The following is a 23589-nucleotide window of genomic DNA, read 5'->3' on the forward strand; positions in this document are numbered from 1 at the left end:
GTGCATAGGTAGCTAGCAAACAAGGAATACAGCTGTTAAGCTAATAGTCACATTTAGCTGAGTAAGATCATGATTGAGAAATGTTGGATACTGCTGGAAATGCTGCTATGGGGTATCCTATTTATTATTTTAGGATTTGTCTATGTTTGCCCCAGTGAAGCATTTCTATTAATATAACTGATTAAGTAGTCAAACTCATTCCATATCAGCAGAATAGTGTGGTACAGAAAGTCTATGTCCATAAAACAGGTTCTGAATGAATTATGTTGCTGATACCTAATGGTCAAAAGCAACAGCAAAAGTAATAGGTCAATATTATTAAATCGCAGACAAAGATTTTGAATAGCTCGACTGGCTTGTACACTATATTGCCAAAAGTATTGGGACACCCCCTTCTAATGAACAGGTTTTACTACTTTAGTAATTTCTCATTTTTAGTAAAAAAAAAAAAAAAAGCATATACTTTTAGGGAATTGTGTGCTTCTAATTTTATACCAATAGTTTGAACAGGACCATTTTCTATTCTAACACAGCAATGCCTCTGTGTATAAGGCAAGGTAAAAAAAAGAAAAGAAAGATTGATTCAGTCAGTGTGGAAGAACTTGACTGGTCTGCAGAAAGCCAAGTCCTAATCCCAGCTGAACACCTCTGGTGTGACTTTAAATACAGACCTTGAGCCAAAAACTCATCACCAAACACCAATGACTTGTACATACATATGGACCAATGTATTGGGACACCCCTTTCTTTAGAACAGAAAAAGGCACTTCCAAAACTGTGGAATCAACAATGGAAACATAATTCATGTATTTAAAATTGTATTTCCATCTTTGTTGCCACAGTTTTGGAAGTGTCTAAAATGATTGTACGCACATGTACAAGTCATTGGTGTTTGGCGATGAGTTTTTTTTTTTGTTTTATCGAGTTGTCCCAATACTTTGGGCAATATAGTGTATGTTAGGGGGCCCAACCTCATATTCTTTCATAGGGCCCAAAATTGCTAGCGGCGCCCCTGCATGGAGGGCTAATAGAATTATTTGTTCTTCTTATTTTACCACATATTCATAATGTGATGTTACACTAGAGTGCCACCTCTAGCTCATTATGTTTATTATAAGCTTTTCTCGCACGCAAACAACCTGTGAATAAGGCCGGTGAATACGCCACCAGCTGCCCACGGATCATACGCTATAAAGCAGAGCGAGAGTGCTGATTGAGGATAAGGTTTTGCTTTTTATAGCCAACTAAATACAACACGGCAGCTGATCCTGGATCAGCTCGAATCTGATGCTTTATATACGCTGTGATAGTGACAGACTGGAGTTATTATGCATGTGCAGTGTGTGTCAGCTTGTGCTGATAAGGATCGCTGGGTATGATTGCTATCAAAAACAATTGGACAAGAGATAATTTGCTTTTCTTTTCACGGTTACCATAGAATGTGGGACCAGGAGGGAAACCAAGCATGTTCTTTGCAGGACAGTACGCACGCGCACACACGCATACTACATCGAAGACTTTGTCCTGTCCCAGGTGTACAGGAGCTGCGTGTGGTTTGTCCTACTTCCTGTACAGTGTACCTCGGATTGTGCGCGAGCATGTGTGTAACGTTGCGACAAACACTGACCCATTTCAATATGCTGTAATATTTACAAGCCCGGAAAAGTTTGATATTTTCCGAGAGAGCAGGAGCTGTTAATCTTGCAATGCAAGCGGGTTTAATTATAATCCAAGAACGGTAGAATTCAAATTTGCACCTTTTAGTTGCCAAGATCAATTAACACCCGTCCCCCAAAGTCAAAGTTTACCACGGGCAAGATCGGACATGAGAACTGCTGCGTAAAGTGAGCTCATGCGCAATGCCGCCACTACATCACCAAAGTGATCTCGCACAAACGTTCGCAGGCAGACTTCTCTTTAGTGCGCTCGTGAGTGTGTTGCGCGTCCGACGCACGTCCCAATTTTGGCACTGAGGCGAGTGTGTAGGAATCAAGCGCGTCCTCATCTCTCTCCTCTAACCTCCTCACAGCGAGACGCACGATTCCACAGGATGCTTCACCATATGCTTCTCTTAACCACTGAGTTTGGGGTTTGGATGTAGGCGATCCATCGGGCGCAGAGCGAGTTCTGGATTTGGATGCTTCGCTGGCACGGCATTGCGGGTGATGGTGAAGCGCGTCTTGCGCGCTGCCGCACGTTTCCTCGATCTTTCCTCGGGACGTTTGGCGAAGGGAAATGTGAAGAAGGCTTAAAGAATGGCATGTAAACATGGTTTCTGCCAAGAAGGAGATGGTGACTGCGATGTACCCCACTTCTATTTCCACTCTCCTCTACTTTCTGTGTGTGGCGGCTTGGTGAGTTCCAACTGGATGTGCGCGTTACGCATGGCATCTTTACGCCTCGAGGTTACAAACGACAAACCCGGGCGTTTTTGAACTGTTTGTGCAGTTGATTGATACGAAAAATAAGTGTTTATTTCATGTGTGCGCAATGTTAAAATGCTTCAATTTGCTCTGTGTTGTTTTTAGCATAAAGAGAATATCTGGACAGATCAGAAAGGATGAGAAATTATACCCGGAAAATTTCACACGCATTCTGGACCGACTTCTGGATGGATACGACAACAGACTCCGACCTGGATTTGGGGGTACGTGCCAAAATCATCCCAACATTTGGCCAAAAATAAAGCGCACGTTGCTTTTAAAGCTTCTCGCGCAAAGCGAGCTCTCCAAATGTTGTGCTTTTACGCAGGTCGCATGCTGTTTACCAAGTGTTGTTTGTTTGGAGAGGGTTGGTGTCCTCTGAGGGGAGATGGAGGTGTATGCCAACTCCAAATATCCTTTTGCTGCCCACTTTCTTTCTCTGCCGTCCATGTATCTGTTAGATCGGTGCCTTTTGTTTGTTTAAGCGAGTTTGGTTATGTAATCGCGCCGAGAAAGCCGCTTAATGCATATTTTAAGTAGGAAGAGTACAGATGTTCGCTTTGTGAGCGTAAACCGCTCACATTCCCCACGCTCTCCTATCTTTTAACAGCGCGCATCAGCGTTTTAACCTGTTTTGCGAAGCCAAATGGTTTGCTGCTGTATAATTGGTGGTCAGCATCGCCTACTTTTATTGTAGCTCTAGTTTTGAGTACATTAGCATGAAAAATTTGACTGTGGTCATAGTGCTTGAAACTTCAGAATTAACCCCTTAGAGTTTTCTTGAAAGATTTAAAAATAGATTTTAAACTTCGCGTGTGTATTTATTAAAATCTAACACTTTAAATAGTCATTTAAAAAATTGCCTCAGAGATCATCAGTTAGTGTGGATGCAAATTTAAATATGTTCAGCCTATACACATGAGCTAGTGATGTATTAATCATTATATAATCTTGATTAATGACTTATTGATGAAAGTTACTATATAAAGAAAAACATCAAGACTTGCTGCACACGTCACAGTTTCCGCTATCCCCTTTTCCTCATTTCATTTTTTTTAGTCAAGAAATAAATAATCAAATCAAAGCTTGTGGATCTCTATGCGTAATGCCAGGATGTGATTGGAGCTCAGGGAATGAAGCTCTGTTTTTTATGTAACTTTAGTGAAGAGGCAGAGAGCACATCTCTCCAAACAGAGCAGCACACCCACCTTCACATGACAAGAGCTCTCCAGCGGAGCTGGATCAGGCTGGAGGAGCTTGATCAGCTCTCATCTAGATGGTGTGGGTTCACAGTTCTAGTAGGATCGCATGAGTTGCCCTTGCCAAAGAATGCAGTGCTTCAGAGACGATAGATATCAGGGCTCGGGTGCATCTCTTATCACTGGCCTTCTTGTTGTCATCTGATTGTTGTGTCATGAGGACTTGGGTTTGAAGAAATGCACTTTTCAAAATACGCTGTATTATGTAATTGTTCACCCAAAAATGAAAATTCACTCTAATTTTGTTTTGAACCTGTTATTTCTGTGGAACATAAAAAGAGCAAATTTGATTAATGGTGCATGTGACAAAAAAGCACCATAAAAGTAGTCCATATGAATTGTCCACTGTAAGTCTTCTGAAATCAGTGGCTCAAGAGAAAGATTTTTTTTTCTTGTAAATAACAAGCTAAATTTTGAGTTTCTGTTTCTCATACAAGCTGCATTATGGCTTCAGATGGCTTGGAACATAGAACATGAGTCATTTTATGATACTTAAAAGGGTGTTTTGGTACTTTCTAGAGCTTGACTAATGACACTACTGAAATAATGGAGTAGGATTTACTTTGAAACCATTTTCTCACAAATGTTTCTCACAATATTCAGGAATTGCTAGTAATTTTTGCAAATAATTACAAAGAAACAGCAAGTAACACTGACTCAAATGTGAAATGTTGACGTAGAAAGACTGAAATAGTATTTTCTTGTAAAATGTACTCTAATATTTTTTGTTTTATTTACAACTTCGAAAAAAATAAACTACATGAACTGTTGTTATATTGAAAAAAAAGCTGTGTGAAAATGTTCCTTCTGTTTCACTGAAGAAATAATGCATGCTTTGGAATTACATTTTTGAGAAAAGAAAAATTGCTCAGTGGTTGCTCTTTTATAGCTTGAGAGACTGAGTGAAGTTCTCTGCTAGTTTTAATTACAATTTTAAATCTAAATAAATAACAATAGAAACAAATGAGATAATCGTCATGCAGTAAGCGTATAGAGCTATAAAGTGAATGTGAACAGCAGCTTCATATTGAGACCTTTGACTTTTGATTGCACACTGTGGTCTTTTGGCAAATCTGTGCAGTTTGAGGCACTGTTGAAATATATTTTGAATCTCTAAAGGAGATGCATCTGAAAACAGGAGACCTGAGAATCCTCCATTTACTCTCAGTTTAATCTTATTTGTATAGAAGCAAGATTTGAGATATTAAGATCTCTTTTTTGATTGCTGTGTGCAGTGGACTGAGTTTGTGAGATTGTTCCTGTCTTTCATATTTCTGTAGGATTCATGGTTGTCAACTGTGAGAGATGCTCATAGTGTCTGTTTAATGACAGATAATCCATTTTCTTGTGTTTGACTGAAGGCACTTCTCTCTCAAGTGATTTAGTCAAGCATCTATCAGAGAGCCTCTAGAACATTAGGAGTTCAACCCTCACAAGTTCAACCAATGAGACGGTTCAGAGATTAATCATGTGATTTAGAGCTATGAGTGCCTGAGTCTGTTTTCGGGAACACTTTTGGTCTTTATTTGTTTGTGTTTTTTAAATTTTTCGCTCCACAAGAATTTTGTAAAAGTAGATAAATAAATGATAAATGGCTTCAGTCAGAGAAAAGTACAAATCCAACCTGTGCCCATTTCCTTTCCTAATACACAATCATGTTCATATTGTGCAGTATTTGACAGTGTATGTTTAAAAAAAAAAATCTGAATAATCTGCCTTTCCTTTTGGCTGACGTCACATCCAAGATGTAGATGAGTTTGTGTCTTCATCAGAACACATTTGGAGAAATTTAGCATTATATCGCTTGCTCACCAATGGATCCTTTGCAGTGAATGGGTGCCGTCAGAATGAGTGTCCAAACAGCTGATAAAAACATAGCAATAATCCACAAGTAATATACACAACGAGTCTATCAAGTGAAAAGCTGCATGTTTGTAGGAAACAAACCCATCATTACAATGTTTTTCACTTCAAACTTTTGCTTGCGGCTAAAATACGAGTCCTCTATCCATAAAATAGCTTCATCCAGTGATAAAAGTCATCTTGTCTGAATCTGAAGAGAAATATGCACAGACCAAGCACTGTTTACAATTTTGTAAACAGTGATACAACAGTGCTATTACATGTGATAATGATTACTCTGATGTTTTTATCAGCTGTTTGGACTCTTATTCTGATGGCACCCATTCACAGCAGAGGATCCATTGGTGAGCAAGTGATGTAATGCTACATTTTTCCAAGTCTGTTCTGAAGAAACAAACGTATCTACATCTTGGGTGGCCTGAAGGTGAATTTTTGGATGAACTATTCCTTTGATTTGAACCAACAGCCAAATAGCTGTTTATGTGTTGTTTTAGACTACTTTAATACTGTAGGTAATGCAGCCTTTCTAAAATCTTAATAGTAGTTCTCTAACACTTCGTAATATTGTCATAAAGGTTACACAATATTAGCAAATAATTACAAATTTTCCACTCCACTGTGACTCACGTTTAGCTCTGATTCCATTCTGACATGAAACGCACTTTACACCATCAGATAAATTCCTGATTGTTCAAATCAAGTCCTGGCCAATATAGGTTGTTTTTAATATGGAAGTCGAATGAGTCGAGAACGTGGATTCATGTTGAATTTGACAGCAAAAAAATAAAAAATAAATAGCAAAAGCAATCCTGTGTTAATCCATTCATTTCATTCGTAATACCTGGTTTGAGTCACATTCATAGATCACATCAGTTCTGTGCATTTATTTCAGATCTATTTCTACTTTCTAGTCATAAGGGGTTTAATGTGATTCTGATTCCTGTGTCTGACCAGGTCCAGTGACGGAAGTGAAGACCGATATTTACGTCACAAGTTTTGGCCCAGTTTCCGACGTAGAGATGGTGAGCGATCTGAGATGTTTATGATTATGTGTGAACACGTTGGATTTGTGTGTATACATGTATGTGTGCACGAGCAGCTGTTATATAAGGTGTCATATACGTCCGCTGAGATACGATTAAAATAAATAATTCAGCCAGCTTGCTATTTAGATCAGTGCAAGGTGCAGTTGTCTGCTTAGTCAGAGTGAAACAAGTAGAAATTCAAAAAAAAAATAAAAATGTGATTGAGTCAACAATTTCAGCAGGTATGTACCCCTGAGAGCAATATGAGGTTCAGCACCTCGCACTAGAGCACAACAGCACTAAATGTGACCAAACTTACAGTGTTTAGCTCAGACTGGTACAGGCTGTCGTAAAAATAATCACAAAATGGCATTCTTAATGCATTCAGCTTCCGTAATGTCATATATTTCCAGGCGTGAAACTGAATATTCAGCTGGTTTTCTGCAGTACACACAAAAAAAGTGCAGAAACACTTTTAACTCATAAATTGTTACAAATAATTACAAAGAAACGGCAAGTAAAACATTTAATTAAATGTGAAGTTTTGAAGTAGAAAAACTGAAATGGTATTTTCTTGTAAAACGTACTCCTGCAGTCTTTGTTTTATTTACAACTTGGAAAAATATATATATATTTCTACAGCAGATTTTATTGGCTCTTGAAAAAACACAAAAATATTGTTGGTTACTGTTATTTTTCCCTGCCCACACAACCTTGATTACATTAGAAGAAAAGAAAAAGTTGTTTCAGATGTGTAGAAAGTTTGATCTTTGCTGCAAGATTATGAAAATAAATGTTATTTCCTTGTAATAAATGTAATTTTTTACAAGGTAATACAAGGATGTCTTTAAAAAGTAAGCATACTTCATTTTGTTTTTATTTTATTGATTATGTTTTAAGAGTTACAGGGGATTTGTCTGCAAGGAAGTTCTTTTTGGAGGAATTTGATTGAAAATGCTAGAGTTCATGAGATGCATACTTTGGTTTTTTGGTGAATCTGCACAGTTTAAGACATTTTTTCAAGTAAATAGGGTTAATTTATGTTGCTTTTTTTAAGGAGTTAAGGGTTACAGAGGATTTTTTACAAGACATTTCTTTCTTGGAAGAATTTGATGAGAAATCCTTGAGTTAATATCAAGATTAAAAAGTAGGGTTTTGATGTTATGTTATTTTTAAGGGTTACAGGGGAATTTGGCAGGAGTACAGTTTGTCAGCGTGAGGAGAAGTGTTTGTTTAAATGCTTAGACAGATATTTTTGCAAGATTATGGTGGATTATTTTTTTTTGTTGCTTTTTACAGAACCACTCTAATGAAGCATTCTGTCAGGAGTAAGTCAGATTGATTTGCGTGCAGTTTTGACTGCTCTATGTCTGTGTTTTTTTCCAGGAGTACACCATGGACGTGTTCTTCCGCCAGACGTGGGTGGATAGGCGGTTGAAGTATGATGGCCCGGTGGAGATCCTCCGGCTAAATAACCTGATGGTGACCAAAGTCTGGACCCCCGACACGTTCTTCAGGAACGGCAAAAGATCTGTGGCTCACAACATGACGGCACCCAACAGACTCTTCCGAATCATGAAGAATGGTACCATCCTGTACACTATGAGGTACAGCATGCATCCGTCCAGTCCTGAGTCCGATTTATGCTGAAAAGACTTTGGCAGGCTATGTTTGCTCGTGGGTGACCGTCGTTTTGCCAAGTAGGATGTGTTCCTGGATCATCTTTTGTTGGTCCTGCAACATCATTTGTGTTCAGTGGAAAATGGCAGGTTGATATGAATGTTGTTGAAGCCTCAAACGCCGCCCTAAGACTAACACTGCAATGCTAGCTGGTTGATAGAAATGGATGTTGATCCAGGAACATGTCTTACTTGGTGTATAGTACTTTGAAGGCATTGGTGGACATGACATCCTCAATATTTTAACCATTTTATCTGTGTGTATGGTTTTTTGTTTTTTTGACAGGTTGACAATAATTGCAGAATGTCCAATGAGACTTGTCAATTTCCCCATGGATGGCCACTCCTGCCCGCTGAAGTTCGGCAGCTGTGAGGATTACACTTTATATATGTTGATTTTTTTCATCCCACAGAACACTAAAGCATGATTTGAGCCAGTATTTCAGAGTAAAGAAACGTGTTTGGAGTGAGGAGAGGAACATTACTTATGAAGCGTTTCTTGAAGAGCACAGAAATAATCCCTTCTTTAAAAATGGATTTTTCTCTCTCTTCACTGTCAGATGACTAAACAATTCAAACGAGAAATTTAACACTTTACTTGAAGGGGTGTGCATAAGACTGACATGACACCTTCATAATCATGACATGACACATGTCATGAATATGAAGGAGGTTTTATGCATGTTTATGACAACTGTTATTAAGTGTCATTCGCTCAGTTATGTCATTTTTAATGCAAATATGACATTATTTGACCTAACCCTACCCCTACCCTTACCCCTAACCATAGCCCATAACAAAGACATCTCAAACAATGTCATCTTTGCATAAAAAATTACATAACTGAGCGAATGACACTCAATGACAGTTGTCATAAACATGCATAAAAAACCTTCATATTCATGGCATGTGTCATGTCTTGATTATGTAGGTGTCATGTCATGATTATGAAGGTGTCATGTCAGTCTTATGCACACCCCTTCAAGTAAAGTGTAACCAGGGTTTCTTTTGTGTGTAGAGACCCTACAAATACAGAATTGCAGTTCATCTATACGTTAGTATGCTCTTAAAAGCTAACAAAATTCATTTCTAGCATACTAATTTAAAATTCAAGAGGCTTTCTGCAGCAGAAAAATGCCAAAACTGTTAATGACTTGTTTGAATTTCATTGCATTTGTTTTTGTCCAATCAAATGCAAATGTTGCTTCAGCTTATAACACACACAAAACACACATTGGAAAGGTGGCTGATTCAAAATAACATGCTACCATAATACACTTACCGTTTCTGACATGTCTTTATATTGCAGAAATAGTAAGGGTAGTATGCTATTCTAAACTGAGACTGTGTTTATGGCTATATTCAGAACAGCACACTGTACATACTATTTCTGCTGCATAGTATATACACTACTGAATCCTTGAGATGTTTTATGCGTTTGAAGGAAGTCTCTTATGCTCACCAAGGTTGCATTTATTTGACCAAATACAGTAATACTGCAATTATTATTATAATTTAAAATAACTGTTTTGTATTTGAATATATTTCAGAATATAATTTATTGCTGTGATGCAAAGCTGAATTTCCAGCATCATTACTCCATTCTTCAGTGTCACATGATCCTTCAGAAATCATTTTAATATGCTGATTTTCTTCACTAGAAACGTTTTTTTATTATTAGCAATTTTGAAAAGAGTTCAAAAGAGCAGCATTTATTTGAAACATTATAAATATATTTACTGTCACTTTTGGCCAATTGAATGTGTCTGAATAAATGTATTAGTTTCTTTACCGATCCCAAACGTTTGAACGATAGTGTATACAGTAAGTGGTATAAACATTTTATGTGTGGAATAGCTAAATTGTTTATTTGCCATACTGCATGGGATATTGCATCCCACAATGCAATGCGCTCAACTTGACAATTCAAGTAATGTTACAAGTTAAAAATAATTTTTGAAATATTTAACAAATAAACAAATTGTTGTATTTATTTAAATTTAAATGGCAGGCAGTATTCAATGTACAATGTGTAGTACGCAGTAAGCAGTAGGCTAGTATTGCATTCTTAACATAGGATCTTTGAGAATTTATGGTACAAAAAACTATTTCAACATAACACAATATTGTTGCCCTGGCTGCTAGTTTAAACACTGAATAGTTACTTTTTCATAGTCGGCTAAGCAAATGTAAACTCATGACGTTCATTCTTTTCTTTGGGAGAGAAAAAATACATATATAAATATATACACAGTATATAAGCTACAAGTTTAATTTAAGAGCAAATACCTTAGAGGTTTGAAAAACAGCTCTTCTCCACAAGGAGAAATTACTTTTTCCTCCGAGTGTGTAAATACAGAGTTGGTTCATTTTCTAAAAACTGAACAAAGAATCTCTATATCAGCAGGACTGTTCACGACAGTCGGTCAGCAAAAATGAAAACGAAAACGTGAAAAAAAGTTCAGGAACAGAAAGAGAAATCTGAAAAGAAGGCGTAATCTCAAATGGGAATATGTGGCAGGTGGGTAGGGCTCTTTTATGGAGACTGCTGGAAGATCTGGAGATAAAATCAGTCCAGAGAGCTCCTGCTGGCGCATTGTGACATTGTGATGGAGGACGATCTCAATGTTTTGGTTTTTTAGTGGTGGCTGCGCTAATGTGCTGACGGATATCTCGTTCTCTCTTCTTTGTCTTATACATCTTTCTGTCTTTTCTCTGGGCCGGAGGGGAAGCATCTAGACAGATAGCTGTTTGTCCCCTGTAGAGCCGAGAAGGTCAGCACAGCTTTCCCTCCTGCCCCGGGATAGCGCAGACCTATAACAGATCTCGTTTTTATTTTACGGTCTTTCCTTTGCACTCTTTACAGTTTTCTGCTCCTCTCTCATGTCATGCCATTTACTTTCTTCTGTATTCATGTATTAGTGATGTTTGCTTGGGTCACAATCACTCAGGGGGTAGTGATTTGAACAGGACTAAATCTTACTGTGTAGTTCATTCTGCACTGTAAGGCTGCTCGATTAATTGAAATAAAAGTGCAGAATGATTATCTAATCACAGAGGCTGCGATTTAATTAAATAAATATTGTGTTGCGTGTTTCAGGGTGAAGCGTGGCACTGTGTTCAATTACACGCGCAGCTTATATTCAGGTGTTTTCAGTGTTGCAGTTTGCGGTAAATGTTGAAACCACTTGAATGCTTATAATGTACATTTATGAACGCAACTATACGCCATCCATCTTCCTAAATTTGTAATAAGAACCACTTATCCACCTTATTTTTAATGGAAGAGTGGTGCAGCTGTTTGTAACTTTAATGTGCAAGGCTTTCTGTGTCATCCACTTCCAGTTATTTTTAGCCTTACAAAACAGCTTGTTATGCTGCTTGATATTGCAAACTGGTCTTTATCATACTAGTTTAATGTGTTGTCACAATTATAAACACACTGGTTTGTAGCGTAAATAGTTTTGCTGTTTACTGCACTTCCTTACTTCCTTTCTTCTGCATACTTACTTTCCACCGCAATAAAAACTCATTGGTTTAATATTTGAAAATGAAGAGATTAAGGCAGCCATAAATATTGGTATTGTTATTTTACAGTTGTAATAAAAATATTTATTATTATTATTATTATTATTGCTGTTGTTGTTTAGTACTCAATTTATTATTTTACAATCAAATATTACAATAGTAATAGGCCCTATTTATTTTGTTTAATGTTTTAATTTAGTAATCAAATATAATAATAAACTGAATAATAAGGATATTATTCATATATACAGTACAGTAAATTGTTATTATTTATTGTCATATTGAAATACAATTACAAAATGTTTTTTACAAAGCCTTGAAAATGTTAAATTACAATCAAATTTTTTTATTTGGAAAAAAACCCCCACAAAACTCCTGATTGCATAAATTCCTTTTGAAATGACTGGATTTTGCCTGCAAAATCTTTCTGGGCATTTTAGAAACCACCAGTATTATTTTATTAACATTGATAAAATACTTATATTTTTAAGATTAATTTTATATTTTGTATGAAATTTTGTTGTGTTTTTTTTCTTAATTTTCATTAGCTTTTTTATTGGGTTATGTTTTAGTTATTTTGGTACTTTAAGTTAAACTAAACATGAAAGAGAATTGTTGCCTTGGCAACTAGCTGAAATAAACGTTTTTTTTGTTTGTTTGTTTTTTCAGTTAATGTTTATTTTATTCCAAGTAATAAAAATGGCTTCATTTTAGTTAACCCTGGAAACCACTTAGCAATGGCCTGGCAGCTAGAAACCAAACATAAGCATCGTGACAGAAAGTTTTGTGCTGACAAGTTTGAGTCATCAGAAAAGAGTTCGTAACTATACTCATGTTTTACTGATCCGTCTCTCTCTCCCGCATGGGTTCATTCAATTCCCCTCGAAAGATTCTGTCATGCCCAGCGTGACTTTGGATCAAAACTAGCTTAGTCTCTCTGTCCCCTCTCTCTTCTCTCTTGCGCACTCTCTTTCTATTTTCATGGGGTTGTTGGTGGGTGTCTTGGAAGCCCTTCCTCTGCTCTATTTCCCAGTGTGTGGGGGTTCAGAAACAGAAATGGAGAAAGAGACAGCGAGGAGGAGAGAAAAAAAGAGAATTAAGGAAGATAGAGACTATGATGATGATGATCTCAAAGGAGGACAGGAGCGCAGGGAACGTGCCGACGGACTCCTGGATGTGCAGTCAGTCTCTACTCCGAGAGCGTGAGCCATTTGATGTATGGATTTCTCCTCCATAAATTAAATCTGTCTGATTCCAAGCAGGAGAACATCTCAGCGGATCTGATTTCTGTGTCAGGATGATTGTTCTGCTTGGCTCGGATTTGAGATTGGCACGCACAGTGGAGGAAGTGGGCAGCAGTGAGGAAAGATCAGTGTCTTAGCGGCGACCGTTCGACCCTGAGCTCGCGGACTAATACGCACAGTTCCATGCGTAGGCATACCCAGAGGAAGATTTATTGCTCAAAGATTGCTCTTTCGTCGCTCAAGCGACATAATGAAGTTCTCAGATATGTTTAATTGAAGTATTAACTCCTTTATTTCCTTTGGGGAAATAAAAATAGAAAAATCTAGACAGTTGTTGACATGGAAGAAGTATAATCAGATCATAAATGTTGAACTTCGGTCTTCTGATTGTCAAATTGCATCAGTTCTTGGAAAGAAAAATCACAAATGGGACCTTTTTTATTTTTTATTTATTTCTTCCTCAATATTTTGTCTTGTTTTTAGGACAAATATCTAAACATTCTTCAAGGCATTAAGTCTTGTTTTCTGAAAAAAATGCATCAAAATGAAGAAGGTTTATGCTTAAAACAAGACAAAAATCTGTCAATAAGGTCATTTCATACCCCAATGGCAGATAATTGTTCTTGTTTTAAGCATAAACTATCTTAATTGTAAATGCATTGTCATTTAAGAATGCTTAGATATTTGCTCTGAAAAAGAAGACAAAATACTGAGTTAGACTAAAAACGTTTGCAGTTTAAAAATGAAATGAAATTCTAATCTCACATGTAACTATACAATCTCACCGATGTCTCAAACTGTGCTCAGATTTGCTAAAGCTACCAAAATCTGCAATCATAAATCTCAATGCAAACAAATATTTTCCTCTGATCTCTAGTTTCCAGCAATATGCCAAGCTATTGCCTCATTTGTTTCCATTTTACTTAAGGCTTTTTTTCTCTGAAGGAAAATATGAGCATCAGGAGACTGCAGCAGAAGTGTCCATTTACTCTCTGTTTAATCTCATTAATCTGTTTCATTTCCACTGGGATACACACAATGTCACAGATATGGTCTGACTGTCAGTGTTATGCACACATATATTCTATAGAATATATATACAGGTGCATCTCAATAAATTAGAATGTCGTGGAAAAGTTATTTTATTTCAGTGATTCAACTCAAATTGTGAAACTCGTGTATTAAATAAATTCAGTGAACACAGACTGAAGTAGTTTAAGTCTTTGGTTCTTTTAATTGTGATGATTTTGGCTCACATTTAAAAAAAGCCCACCAATTCACTATCTCAACAAATTAGAATACTTCATAAGACCAATAAAAAAAACATTTTTAGTGAATTGTTGGCCTTCTGGAAAGTATGTTCATTTACTGTACATGTACTCAATACTTGGTAGGGGCTCCTTTTGCTTTAATTACTGCCTCAATTCGGCGTGGCATGGAGGTGATCAGTTTGTGGCAGTGCTGAGGTGGTATGGAAGCCCGGGTTTCTTTGACAGTGGCCTTCAGCTCATCAGTCTCTTGTTTCTCATTTTCCTCTTGACAATACCTCTATGGGGTTCAGGTCTGGTGAGTTTGCTGGCCAGTCAAGCACACCAACACCATAGTCATTTAACCAACTTTTGGTGCTTTTGGCAGTGTGGGCAGGTGCCAAATCCTGCTGGAAAATGAAATCAGCATCTTCAAAAAGCTGGTCAGCAGAAGGAAGCATGAAGTGCTCCAAAATTTCTTGGTAAACGGGTGCAGTGACGTTGGTTTTCAAAAAACACAATGGACCAACACCAGCAGATGACATTGCACCCCAAATCATCACAGACTGTGGAAACTTAACCCTGGACTTCAAGCAACTTGGGCTATGAGCTTCTCCACCCTTCCTCCAGACTCTAGGACCTTGGTTTCCAAATGAAATACAAAACTTGCTCTCATCTGAAAAGAGGACTTTGGACCACTGGGCAACAGTCCAGTTCTTCTTCTCCTTAGCCCAGGTAAGACGCCTCTGACGTTGTCTGTGGTTCAGGAGTGGCTTAACAAGAGGAATACGACAACTGAAGCCAAATTCCTTGACACGTCTGTGTGTGGTGGCTCTTGATGCCTTGACCCCAGCCTCAGTCCATTCCTTGTGAAATTCACTCAAATTCTTGAATCGATTTTGCTTGACAATCCTCATAAACCTGAAGTTCTCTCGGTTGGTTGTGCATATTTTTCTTCCACACTTTTTCCTCTGTTTTTTGTGTCAGATGCCTACCCAAAGACTGAGATGATCTACACCTGGACTAAAGGCCCGCAGCATTCTGTGGAGGTCCCACCTGAGTCGTCCAGCCTGGTACAGTATGACCTGATCGGACAGACTGTGTCGAGTGAGACTGTAAAGTCCATCACAGGTACAGACACATAACACATAACAGTGACACCAACATTTTTGCTGCAAATATCTTGAAATATACAGTATACGACTGTTCACATGTCTGGGGTCTGTAAGATTTTCTATGTTTTGGAAAGAAGCCTCTTATGCTTTCCAAGGCTGCATTTATTTGCTCAAAAATATAGTAAAACAGTAATATTGTAAAATATTATTACAATTTAAAATGATTGTTTTCTATTTGAATATATTTTAAACTGTGATTTATTCCTGTGGTGAAAAGCTGCATTTCTGTGATTAATTCAGCCCAAACTATATAGCTCATTTTATATATTTAAAAAAATCTCATATCTATTTTCATATTAGAATTGTGATTGGTCAGGTTTTTTTTTCATATTTTCAACCATTTATAGCAACATGTCAAAACCAGCCCTGATCATGACAGGACATTTTGTCAGTTGCTTGGTTTCTATGTATGTGGGCCATCCTACGGTAAATCACTGGTCTAAAATTCTGCTCCCCATAAACCATATTTTAAAAATAATAATAATAAAAAGTTCTGACTGGTTGTTATTATGTCACAATATACAGCATTTTCAATACAACAAAATGTCTTACCATGTTGCGCCTGGTTGGAACACAGTGTTAAGCCCCGTTCACACCAAGAACGATAGCTATAAAGATAACTATAAAGATAACAATATTAGTGTCCACACCAGCAGATGATATCGTCTGTTTATTCTAAGCACAGGTTCGTCTGCCGCTTTAAATTCTCGAGCTTGTGATAGCAGGATGGATTCTGACTGGAAAAAAAATCGTTCTGAAAGTGATTCCAACTATATCGTTTCTCTGTGCATGTATCGTTGTAGTTGTGCTGTGGACTCTGCTATTCTTTAATATTGAGAACGATTGTAGAACTATATATTTATCATTGTCTTTATAGTTATTGTCCTTGGTGTGAATGGGTCTTTAGTCTTAAAGTGTCGTTCCAAACCCGTGAGACCCTCATTCATCTTCTGAAAACAAATTAAGATATTTTTGATGAAATGCAAGAGCTTTCTGACTCTGCATAGACAGCTTGTAACTGAAATGTTCCCAGGCCCAGAAAGGTAGGAAAGATATCGGTAAAATAGTCCATGTGACATCAGTGGTTTAACCATAATTTTATGAAGTTACGAGAATACGTTTTGTGTGCAAACAAAACAAAAATAACGATTTTATTCAACAATTCGTCTCCTCCTCCTCCTCCTCCTCTACTGTCCTCTGCCATTATCAAGAGTACCACGACGCATGTGTAGCTTCCATGGGCGGCGCTAGGGAGGGGCTAGCAGGTGCTTCAGCACCCCCAAGAAAGACAAAAGCACCCCCATAGCACCCCCACAGATTTTTTTTCCTGGAATCAATTATATACAGGCTGTAGCCTATTGTATTTTACAAACAAGCTAATAACAAAAAATTTTAATTTTTAATTTTCCTGACCGACAACCGTTAATTGTTATCCGAACATTAACCATTAACTGATCAAATTAGAGTAATAAATTAGTATTAAATAAAAATAGAATGGATGTGTGTCTGTGACCCATTAAAAAAATAAAATAAAATCACAGGTTTATTTTAAAATGCAAACAGCAGCATACAGAACAACAGAGCAACAACAGAACCTGAATTCACACATCGTCAAATTATCATGCACCTGCAGTGCTTCTGAAAACAGAGAAAAACTGAATAAAATAACAAATAAAAAGAATAAAATAAGTAGGCCTACACTAAATATTTTTCAATTAAATAATTAACATTCATTAATGACAAAACGAAAACACACTGAATCCTTCAATGTACCTTAAAGAACCGGTAGAGTCTTTTTTTCGTCAGACAAAAATAAATAGCAGGCCTACCTCAGTGCACAATGTGTCTAGTTTTTATTAAAAAATAAAATGTGCGGATAGTCAAGTATAGAGCTCACCGCAGAACTGTTTTTTAATGCCGCTCCTGCTGAATTTCTGACCATTACCACCCGCTCCCGCAAACATTTTTATATTGTTTATAATTTTCACGCTATCAATATGCGGGTATTGAAATCGCTTTTGAATGTACGCTCGCTGTTCACTTTCACTTTCGACTTCGCGTTCACACACACTCTGTGTAAAGGAGCACATCTAATCTTACAAGATCAGATATTTGTCAGTGAGTTCAGGATCTGCTGAGCAGCAAATACTCCAGCACGGTCTGTCAGTCATCTATCCTACTCTCGACCCGTGATGAGTCAGGCTTGTGTTGGATGCAGGGTTTCAAAGTGCGCATTTTTTCCCTACTTTTATTAAACTGATGCCCTTGGTTGATTTTTTCCCCGTGGGTAAACAAATATGTATAGCATACTTTTCTTTCACCATGCAGCAAAATACCTTTTAAACCATTTAAACTGATAGTTTTATTCTGTCTTTTTTTTTACTTTCGGTTAATGGTTAAATGGTTAATATGAACATCCCTGACTCTTTGCGTGCATAACTCGTGCAATGCAATAACAACGTGATTTGCGACTGTCGCACATTTCGTAATGCCATTATAGCATTTTATTTTAAAAATGGAGTGCTTACTTCTGCTAAGTAGGCCTGCCCCCGACTAAAGATTTTTCTAGTCAACTAGCCGCATGTTATATTAAATTGATTAATATAATAATATACTTAACCATCCTTTAATATATAGGCAGGCCGCTCATAAAGCTATTGCCTCAAAGCACCGGCAAATTGATTATGAATGTGTCGGGGGGGAAAGAAGACATTTTAATTATTTATTAATAAACTAGTGCTTTCTGAGTCAGTGTCGGCTGCAAAGATGAAGTTGCCGAATGTCGACGCTGACTTGCCATCTCCATATGGACGTGCCCAAAAAAAGCACCATTTCATACGGACTACACAGGCTAATTAGAGAATATTACAAAATGGAGTGGGCGAATTTGCCTTATATTTATTTTATTATTCATATAAAAAATAATAATAACCTGTTTTGGTTATATTTACTTTTAATTGCCCAGCTCCCCCTGTCAGTGATCTAGCACCCCCTCAGCACCTGCGTTCAACATTCTCTGGAGCCGCCCCTGGTAGCTTCGTAAAATTACAGTTGAATCACTGATGTCACATGGACTATTTTAACAGCGTCCCTATACTGCATTTTTGGGCCTAGGAACATTTCAGTTGTGTTGCTGTCTATGCAGGGTCTAAAGCTCTCAGATTTAATCAAAAATATCTTAATTTGTGTTCTGAAGAAGAACGAAGGTCTTACAGGTTTGGAATGACATGAGGGTGAGTAATTAATGACAGAATTTTCATTTTTGTGTGAACTATCCCTTTAACAGTGTTTATATGTGAAACAGCATAGTATTTAATTGACACAGAAAACCTAAACTTACCTAAAACTCAAAAACTGCTGTTTCTTTCTGGGAATGCAAATCTAGTTTTGTTTAAACTGCTTACTCTAAAGGAGAATTACATTTTAAACATTAAGCTACCACAGATTTTATGTCTTAACAGTTTGTCCTGCGCGTTACAAATACCACAAACCGACAGGCTCTTTAAGCTACGTTACAGTTAAGTCCATTTTGAATGAATGAATGAATGAATGAGGCATTTATATAGCGCTTTATTGTGTATTGCTGTACACCCAAAGCGCTTTACAATCATTTGGGGGGGGGGTGTCTCTCCTCAACCACCACCAGTGTGCAGCATCCACCTGGATGATGCGACAGCAGCCACAGTACAACAGCGCCAGTATGCTCATCACACACCAGCTACAGGTGGAGAGGAGAGAGAAAGATAGAGCCAATTCAATGGATGGGAATAATTAGGAGGCCATGATTGACAAGGGCCAGTGGAGGGAATTTGGCCAGGACACTGTGGTTGCACCCCTACTCTTTACGAGAAGTGCCATGGGATTTTAATGACCACAGAGAGTCAGGACCTCAGTTTAACGTCTCATCCGAAGGAATGATTTTATCAGTGTGCACGTGTTCAGAGACACCTAGTCCGTGTCCGAGTCACCTGATCAATGCATATGGAGAATAGCTGATAGCAATGCAAGCTAGATTAAAAGAAAAACCTTTATACTCATGCCACAAGGCCTAATGTCAGCTTAAACGTAAAGGTCAGCGTGAATGCTTGCAGATCGGCTTGGTTTTTTAGAGCAATTGGTTAAACAGAAGGGGGAAAAAAACAATGGCATTTGTTTATTTATTACGTCTTTTTGATCAAAATTACATAAGAGATTTGGAGCATTCAGTGTGTGTTTTGATTACTGGAGCACTGTTTCCCAATACGGCTGTGAGCCTCATTCTGTTAAAATAAGATGAATCTGCCAGCGCAGCTTAACAGCCAGAAAACTTTACTGTTCAGCCAAAATAAGTCTGCCGTTGTGACAGACTGTCATTCTGACCTTGTTCCTTTGTGTGGCGATTTTCGGGCTAATATGACACTTCCTGTTTCTCTTTCTCTGCTCTTTCAGGTGAATATGTGGTAATGACGGTCTACTTCCACTTGAAACGGAAAATGGGCTACTTCATGATTCAGACGTACATCCCCTGCATCATGACTGTAATCCTTTCTCAAGTGTCTTTCTGGATAAATAAGGAATCCGTGCCCGCCAGAACTGTCTTTGGTACGTGTTACTCTCAAATCTTCTGCACCGTTTCCCCCTCTGAGCCGCCAACACCATTTTCATGCAAATACGGAGAAAAGAGCTGCTTCCTTCTGTCATATCTTCCTCCCTCCGTCCCTCTATCCGTTTCTCTTTCTTTATGCTTCTCTTCCTTTTTCTTTTTGTTTTATTTCGCTGTGCGTAACCCTGGGTTAATGTCTTCTTTTAACCCCGGGTAAAGGCCACTTTTGAAAGTGGGTTAGCATCAACTTTTTACCCAGATTACAATGCTAAAGATATTCTGTGTGGTGCGTGAAATGCAATGATAAATTGTTTAGCAAATGACAGTCTGCCTTAAAGCTGGCATCATTAAATATTCATGCACTTTGTACATGAAACTTTTGTCACAGAAACTTTAACACTTTCACACAGCGGTTAAAAATGTCAGATATTTGCTTTCTTTTTTTGCATTTTTCTGTAGTATGATCTTATGACAACTAGAGCAGATTTACATGCTCAAATTCGCAAGTCAATAGGTGTACTATTGTTCAAAATTTGGGGTTAGTTCTATTCATTAGAGAATCCTGAAAAAATTTATATATCATAGTTCACAAAAATATTACGGTTTTCAACATTGATAATAATGAGAAATGTTTCTTGAGCAGCAAATCTGCATATTAGAATGGTTTCTGAAGGATCATGTGACACAGAAGACTGGAGTAATGATGCTGGAAATTCAGCTTTGCATCACAGGAATAAATTACAATTTAAAATATATTCAAATAGAAAACAATTATTTTAATTTATGTTTTTACTGTATTTTTAATAAAATAAATGCAGCCTTGGTGAGCATAAGAGACTTTTTTAAAACCCAGAATAAGATAACCGACTATCTACTTGAAGGAATTTTCTATTTGTGTTAAAGTGTTATTTTTTTGCGACTTTAGTCCTGATCCAATTACGATGCTGTGATGCCTCACGAGCTACTGAATCATAACATGTGTCACCATGTGTGGTGACCGTGATTTCACCAAGTACAACATGTTCCTGGATCAACATCCTTGTTGATCCTGGAACAACATTCCAATTAACCAATCAGAATTGAGGGATAACTTTTCAGAAAATATATGTTTTAGGCTTACGATCAGGGTTAGGTGCTTCTATACCCTTGTTAATCAGCTATCATTTCGCACTGATTTTAGGAATAAATTATGGGTAGGTTTAGGGGTAGGGATTGGTTTAGTCTATATTTTTGAACAGTAATGTTGATCCAGGATCAACAAAAGATGTTGATCCAGGAACGTGTCTTACTTGGCAAAATCACGGCAACCCACCATGTGTATCGTAACATGAGGTAATTGGCGATTCCCGGTACTATGAAAACGAGAGAGAGAGTTATTTTGTGTGTGCGTTGCAGGATCAAATGAACTCAAAATGTAAGCAAGTGTACGCCTATTATATTTTCAAACTGAGTTACACGTTTCATAAAAAATTTTTTACTCTAATTCAGTAAAAGATTTTGAACCATATTTTCAAAAAATAGTTTCAGTCACTGCAAAAATACTTATTATTTTTGTTGTGTTTTTCAGTAAAAATATCTAAACATTCTTAAATAAAGATACAAATTAAATCTTATTTTCTGAACAATTTATCAAAATTAATTTGAATTTATGCTTAAAACAAGAAAAGAAATCTATCAGTGGGGTCAGAAAAATAATCTTGTTTTCCCTTTAAATTAAGTCTATTTTTCTTACCCCGCTGACAGCTATTTTCTCTTGTTTTAAACATAAACTCACTTAATTTTGGGGCATTTTTCAGAAAACCAGACTTAATATCTTTTCAAGTAAATATATCTTGATTAAAGAAGGTTTAGATATTTGTACTGGAAAACAACTCAAAAAATTATAAGCAAGAACATTATTTTGTGAGCAGCCAAATGTACAACACAAAAAGAAAAGGCCATTCTCGTGTGTGGTGCATGTTTGGAGTTTTACACTACTAGTCTCTTATCTTCTTAGCACCATGTGCCTGATCAGTGCTGAATGCCCTTATGTGCTGTGACCTTATCTGTTGGCTGCAAACATGACATAACACTTTTACATCCACAGACACTCGTTCACGCTCGTGCACACTCGTGCACGCACCTCCTGTTTTCTTCCACACTTCACCTGGGGCACTAGAGATGCTGAGAATAGCACGCTCTCATTCTCCACTGGAAAAGTGTAACAATGACCCACCTTCAGATGGCTACTAACAGAGCGGTGCGCTTGGACCCGGGCCAGAGGAACGGATTTTCATGTCCTAGATGGAAGTGTGCTTAGTGAAGGGGTTTCTGGGTAATGACAGAGTGGGTTTTTGATGGCCGGTGCATGTTCAGAATGGACGCAGCAGGAGACCACAATGATCTGTTGTTTATCTGTTCTGGGATGGCTTCCATATTTCGCTTTCTCTACACATGGCTCTAGTGTATTTTGGAAGGATGCTGGCTTCCAAATGGCTCCGTTACTGATTTTGTTACTACTTTTGTCAGCACAATGTAGTTTGAAATTAGTTTGGGAGTGTTTAATAAAAGGATTTGCTTTGTTTTTTTGTCTGCTTTGTTTAAGAAATAAAAATGGGTCAGGATCAGAAATAGTCAAAGTTATGATGTCAGAACCATGAGGACATTAGCATATGAATACCAATATTTGCATAACCATACCATACACTGCAAAACAAACAAACAAAAAACTCAGTATTTTGGTCTTGTTATTCAGTACAAATATATAATCAGAATCAGAATCAGAATGAGCTTTATTGCCAGGTAGGTTTACACATACGAGGAATTTGTTTTAGTGACAGAAGCTCCACAGTGCAACAGAATGACAGTGACAAGACAGGACATAGATACTAAAAAGAATAATATACAAATATACAAAATAGACAATGTACAAAAAAAGCAAAAACACAATATATAATATAGACAATTTTGTATGTACAGGTATGATATGTGCAAATTTGAAATGTAAATAAGTATGTGTGTTAAATAAATAATGTATACTAGTGTTCTGTGTTCCACGATTATTGTTAAGTGTTCATGAGATGGATTGCCTGAGGAAAGAAACTGTTCCTGTGTCTGGTCGTTCTGGTGCTCAGTGCTCTGTAGCGTCGACCAGATGGCAACAGTTCAAAGAGGGAGTGTGCTGGATGTGAGGGGTCCAGAGTGATTTTGCTAGCCCTTTTGCTCACTCTGGATGAGTGCAGTTCTTGGAGAGTGGGGAGGGTTGTACCAATGATTCGCTCAGCAGTCCGGATTATCCTCTGTAGTCTTCAGAGGTCCGATTTGGTAGCTAAGTTGAACCAAACAGTTATAGAAGTGCAGAGGACGGATTCAATGATGGCAGAGTAGAACTGTTTCAGCAGCTCTTGTGGCAGGTTGAACTTCCTCAGCTGGTGAAGGAAGTACAACCTCTGCTGGGCCTTTTTGACAATGGACTCAATGTGAGTGTCCCACTTCAGGTCCTGAGAGATCGTGGTGCCCAGGAACCTGAATGACTCCACTACAGTCACAGTGCTGTCCATGATGGTGAGTGGGGGAAGAGCAGGG

At 37.6% G+C, this 23589-nt stretch overlaps 1 protein-coding gene across 1 annotated transcript in view; it reads left to right on the forward strand.

The window, feature by feature from the left end:
* Positions 1–1933: 1933 nt before the first annotated feature.
* gabra4 (gamma-aminobutyric acid type A receptor subunit alpha4) overlaps positions 1934–23589 on the forward strand; it is a 42230-nt gene continuing 20574 nt past the window's right edge. The window contains exons 1-7 of the mRNA XM_016277466.1: positions 1934–2354; positions 2529–2647; positions 6500–6567; positions 7957–8177; positions 8536–8618; positions 15256–15399; positions 19872–20024. Of these exons, the coding sequence (XP_016132952.1) occupies positions 2269–2354; positions 2529–2647; positions 6500–6567; positions 7957–8177; positions 8536–8618; positions 15256–15399; positions 19872–20024 (874 nt within the window). The 5' untranslated portion in view covers positions 1934–2268. The remainder of the gene's footprint in view (positions 2355–2528; positions 2648–6499; positions 6568–7956; positions 8178–8535; positions 8619–15255; positions 15400–19871; positions 20025–23589) is intronic.

This window comes from Sinocyclocheilus grahami, unplaced genomic scaffold, assembly GCF_001515645.1.
Source record: "Sinocyclocheilus grahami isolate Dianchi unplaced genomic scaffold, SAMN03320097.WGS_v1.1 scaffold112.1, whole genome shotgun sequence".
Classification (NCBI taxonomy): Eukaryota; Metazoa; Chordata; class Actinopteri; order Cypriniformes; family Cyprinidae; genus Sinocyclocheilus; species Sinocyclocheilus grahami.